The sequence below is a fragment of the Etheostoma cragini genome, chromosome 10 (genome assembly GCF_013103735.1).
Source record: "Etheostoma cragini isolate CJK2018 chromosome 10, CSU_Ecrag_1.0, whole genome shotgun sequence".
NCBI classification, from domain to species: domain Eukaryota; kingdom Metazoa; phylum Chordata; class Actinopteri; order Perciformes; family Percidae; genus Etheostoma; species Etheostoma cragini.
In genome coordinates, this window is record NC_048416.1 from 24,921,933 (window position 1) to 24,926,127 (window position 4,195).

Sequence of the window (4,195 nt, forward strand, 5' to 3'; positions counted from 1 at the left end):
TTTTTACTGTAGGTCTTATGTCTTTAGTGGTTTTGCAATTATGTGCTTATTTTTTTGTGCTTTTTAAACCCCCACAGTAGCTATGGATACATTGAAAGAAATAACTTTATAGAACGAGTGAATGTACTCAAGAGCTATTTTTTATTTTGTATAAATGATATTGGCTAGTTAGCTAGTTGCTACAAAGCTAGTTACCTTTTTTATATATAGCTACAGTAGCTCATAAACTGGTAAATATACAGTACTGTATAGTACAGTATCCGTACTAGTAGCATAAATAAGCAGTATGTTTTACATACTAGTGTGTGTATATATATTTTTACACACACACTATATATATATATAAATACACACACACACACACACACACACACACACACACACACACACACACACACACAAACACACACACACACTAGTGTCAAAACAGCTTTAGTGCGCTGTGCCCGGAGTGAGCTAGCTGATAGCTTTTTACTTGTTTCCTTTTAAGATGGACATTTTTTTGGTATCTGTGTGCTCACTTTGACAGGACTATCATTCTTGCCTGCTAGTGTCTGGATGCAACCCGTCTCGGTCAAAAAAACTAGAATTTTACTAAGTGCTCAACGTTGATATTGTGTATCTGAACGTTCAGGACAGATACAGTGGTAACTGGTTTGAACTGTGATGCTTCAAAGTTGGGCACTGAAGGAGCCACTGAAGAGGAACATTTTATGTGGTGGTGAAAAGTGTATGTATTGTGAATAAACTTTAAAATGTATTTATTGTTTTAAGTTTTTTCCGTTCTCTTTACATTTTAGTTACTTTGTAAGATATAAAAACAGTGTATTGAATAGGCAGTGGATTTTTGGCTAACATGCTTTAAACTTTATTTTGCCAAATAATAAGCCAAAAAAATAAGAACTTAGATTTTTTACTTATGCAATACAACACAGTGTAGAAATACTGCTCATTTCAAGTCATGCATTTAAAATCTTTTTTGAAGGAGAATTCTGGCCAATTTTTACATTAATTTCGATCGGTATACGTGACAAAAAAATCTGTTTTCAACTCAGTCATTATTTAAATTCACCTACCCTGTCTCTATCCTGCCGGTAGCTAACTTACCCTGTTAGCTGCTAGCTGTTAGCTGCTGTCTGGAATGTTCAGCCAGGCTTTTGTTAAAATCATCACGCAGCAGTTCCATGTGTATTTGTAGCCAGTTGCCAATTTGTGTGGTAATTCCCTTAGCCGTGCTAGCAGGCCTGATCGGCATCCTTGCTTCTGATTTCTACCCGCCTTCGTCGTCTCCTGCTCCCGAAAATAATCCAGTGAGTTGATTATATCTGCAATATTATTGTATAAATTACGTTATCCAATAAGTTAGGTGATGTATGTACAATATTTCCCTCTGAAATGTGGTGGGGAAGAAGTAAAGTGAAATACTCAAGTAAAGTACGACTACGTCAAAATTGTATTTACTCTAAGTGCAGTACTTGAATCAATGTATTTAGTTACATTCCACCACTGGTAACATTAGCCATATTGCTCAAAGTGCATGTTAAATTTAACACAAGGCTGCACATTCTTATGTGGTGCGGAGACTGCTGGCCAGCGCCCACTGGTTGCGTAACTGGTCAGCTATTTTCAATAAGAGATGATTTGCTTCTTCCATAAGCTTTGTTCTGAGGTTTCTCAGGCACCAAACAGTATGTGAATAAACACCAACAGCAAAACCAGCCAACTCTTTTCTACTTCTAAATACGCTTGTTTAAAAGACAGAGAACAACTAAAACTTTGAAAACAGAAGCAGCGGTTCAGAGAAAGTCTCTTTTTTTCTTTACTTGCATATCAAAACACTGTGTTTAAATGTTAGTTTAGAGATTCTGAACAAATTGTACATTACTGCATGTACAATCCATCTTTAGCTTGATGGGTAGAACCATACACTAACACTGCCAGCAGGGGCTCCAATGCTATAATAGTATGCACTATAAAGGGGCTCTGGAGAAACGTATTCCGGTTTACTGTCATGAGGAAACTGTAATAGTCAAGAACTAACAAAGAAAATGCTACATATCACAATACATTATAGGACAGGATGTTTTAATTCCAATAGCTTTATAATTATTATTGGAGCTCCACATACACAGGTTTTTATCTTTCCAATGTGTCTTGAACTGAATATCATGCACACCAGTGGACAGCATGCTATGCATGTACACAAGATACATCAGACAAAGTGTGCCAGTGAATATGCTGCTATCTCAGGGGACTACAAACACTCTGGGGGTGAAGAGAATACTTTGTGTAGCACTGCTGATTTTGCAGCAGCGTAAGAATTTAATTTGTATTTATTTATTTTATTTTATTTTAAAGACAATGAACTAAAATTGCAACAAAATTACTCATGGAATACGCCTGAAAGTCATTATTGAACAGTGGTAAAAAGTAACTAAGTAGGCAACAGTTACTCAGATACTTTACTTATACAATTTAAAAAAGGTCCTCAAACTTAAATTGGAATATTTTAATTGTTTGCTACTTTATACTTCTACTGCACATATACACAACATTCTGGCCAAAGGACTACAGTTAAAAATTAGACAGTGCATAATTTTCAATGGGTAGTCAGTGAAGCTACAGTAGTCAGTGTTTTATGTTCACTGCAAATACAAACTAAATCACCTGATTAACATGTTTAAATGTACTCTATATTAATAAACATTAGGTGACACATTGACACACAAATACTCACGTTTCTTTGTGGTTGTGCAGTCTGATTGCATTTATATCTGGGAGGGAAATCATAGGCTACTCTGCATGGTTGCGGGCTCCAACTGACTAAAAAACACCTTAAGACAAGCAACAACTTGAAGTTTTTTCCCAGACATGCCACATTTCTTTTAAATTGATATGTAGTAAACAGAGAAATATCAAAAACTATTTGCACGATTGTATCAACCTTTTTGGCAACAGAAATGTATCGGACTGTTTGCTAGGAATTGTTCTATAAGATGCAATTGACTTAATTTAGTTCTTCTTTATGTATGACAATGTATACTCTTATTACCAAACACCTGGATTAACATGAGTATCACTGTAAACATCTTATGTGGTTGCAATCTTCAGACAACTATGACTGATGTAGTGGCTGTTTTCCTCCTCCTCCCTTACAAGTTGTGTTTGTCTTTGTCTGACTGCTACGTAAATTCCTTCCTTGTCTGCAAGCCAATAAATAGCAGAAAGGACCCTCAGCTTGAGCAGTCCTACTCTCCTCCTCTTACACTCAGCATCCATCTGACACCATGTGGACCCAGGACAGCACTCTGCTGCTACTGCTCGCCTGCTGCCTTTGGTCAGCCGAGGCTCAGAGCGACAGGAGACAAAGCATCTGGGATGATCCCATCAAATTTAAAACTAAGGCCAATGACTTGTGCTCCATGATCATCACCGGTCACGGGGAATACACCAGGCTGAGGGTGTCATGCTATAGTAACAAGCGCTCCTACTGGTGTGAATACATCGGCAAGCCTCACACCTGCCGCTCCTACAACACAAACCCTCGTCACTACTTCGTCCAGATGACCTGGGTCCTCAGAAAGCTCCAGAACGCCTGCCAGGCCTCAAGGCAGATCAAACCTCACATGTGCAGGAAGGCACCCGATGACTCTCAAATGGTCTTTTCATCGGCTTCCTTCACCCGGTCACCGGCAGATGCTTCATCTAGGACAGGAGCAAGACCTCAACCTCGTCCTGCACCCACAAAGGCAACCATTCGAGTCCCACCACGAGTGAAAACAACTCTGAGAGCCACTCCACAACCATCGGCCCCTCCTGTCGAGAGCAATGCAAAGAGGATGGCTCAGCAGTACTGCTGGAGGTCACTTCAAGGCATTTGCTCCTACTTCATCGGTTTGTTTCGGAACTAACGGGGAAGGTGAGCAGCTGTAACGAGCCTCATCGTTAACACACAGCTTTTATCATGTTCTTTTATGACTAACCTAAGAGTACTGTGGTGGAATGAGAAAATCCTTTGTATTTACATTTAAAGTTTGCCTATAGCATTCATATGCAAAATTCAAACTCTTTATACAACCGTATGCATTTTACTGCTGTTATATTCACAGATTTACAATTCTGATGAAGATCACCTCAGATGCCTGATTAAAGGGGCCCTTGGGGGGAATTCACATAACCGCACTTTGTTCATAAG

At 38.8% G+C, this 4,195-nt stretch overlaps 1 protein-coding gene across 1 annotated transcript; it reads left to right on the forward strand.

The window, feature by feature from the left end:
- Positions 1-3,220: 3,220 nt before the first annotated feature.
- Positions 3,221-4,195, forward strand: fgfbp2a (fibroblast growth factor binding protein 2a). The gene is made up of 2 exons (XM_034884488.1): positions 3,221-3,919; positions 4,110-4,195. Exon 1 carries the CDS (start codon positions 3,288-3,290, stop codon positions 3,909-3,911), a length of 624 nt encoding a protein of 207 aa, XP_034740379.1. The 5' UTR covers positions 3,221-3,287; the 3' UTR covers positions 3,912-3,919; positions 4,110-4,195.

What these genes read in the sequence shown, in the direction of transcription:
- fgfbp2a (XM_034884488.1), top strand. Translation starts at nt 3,288, where the DNA reads ATGTGGACCCAGGACAGCACTCTGCTGCTACTGCTCGCCTGCTGCCTT.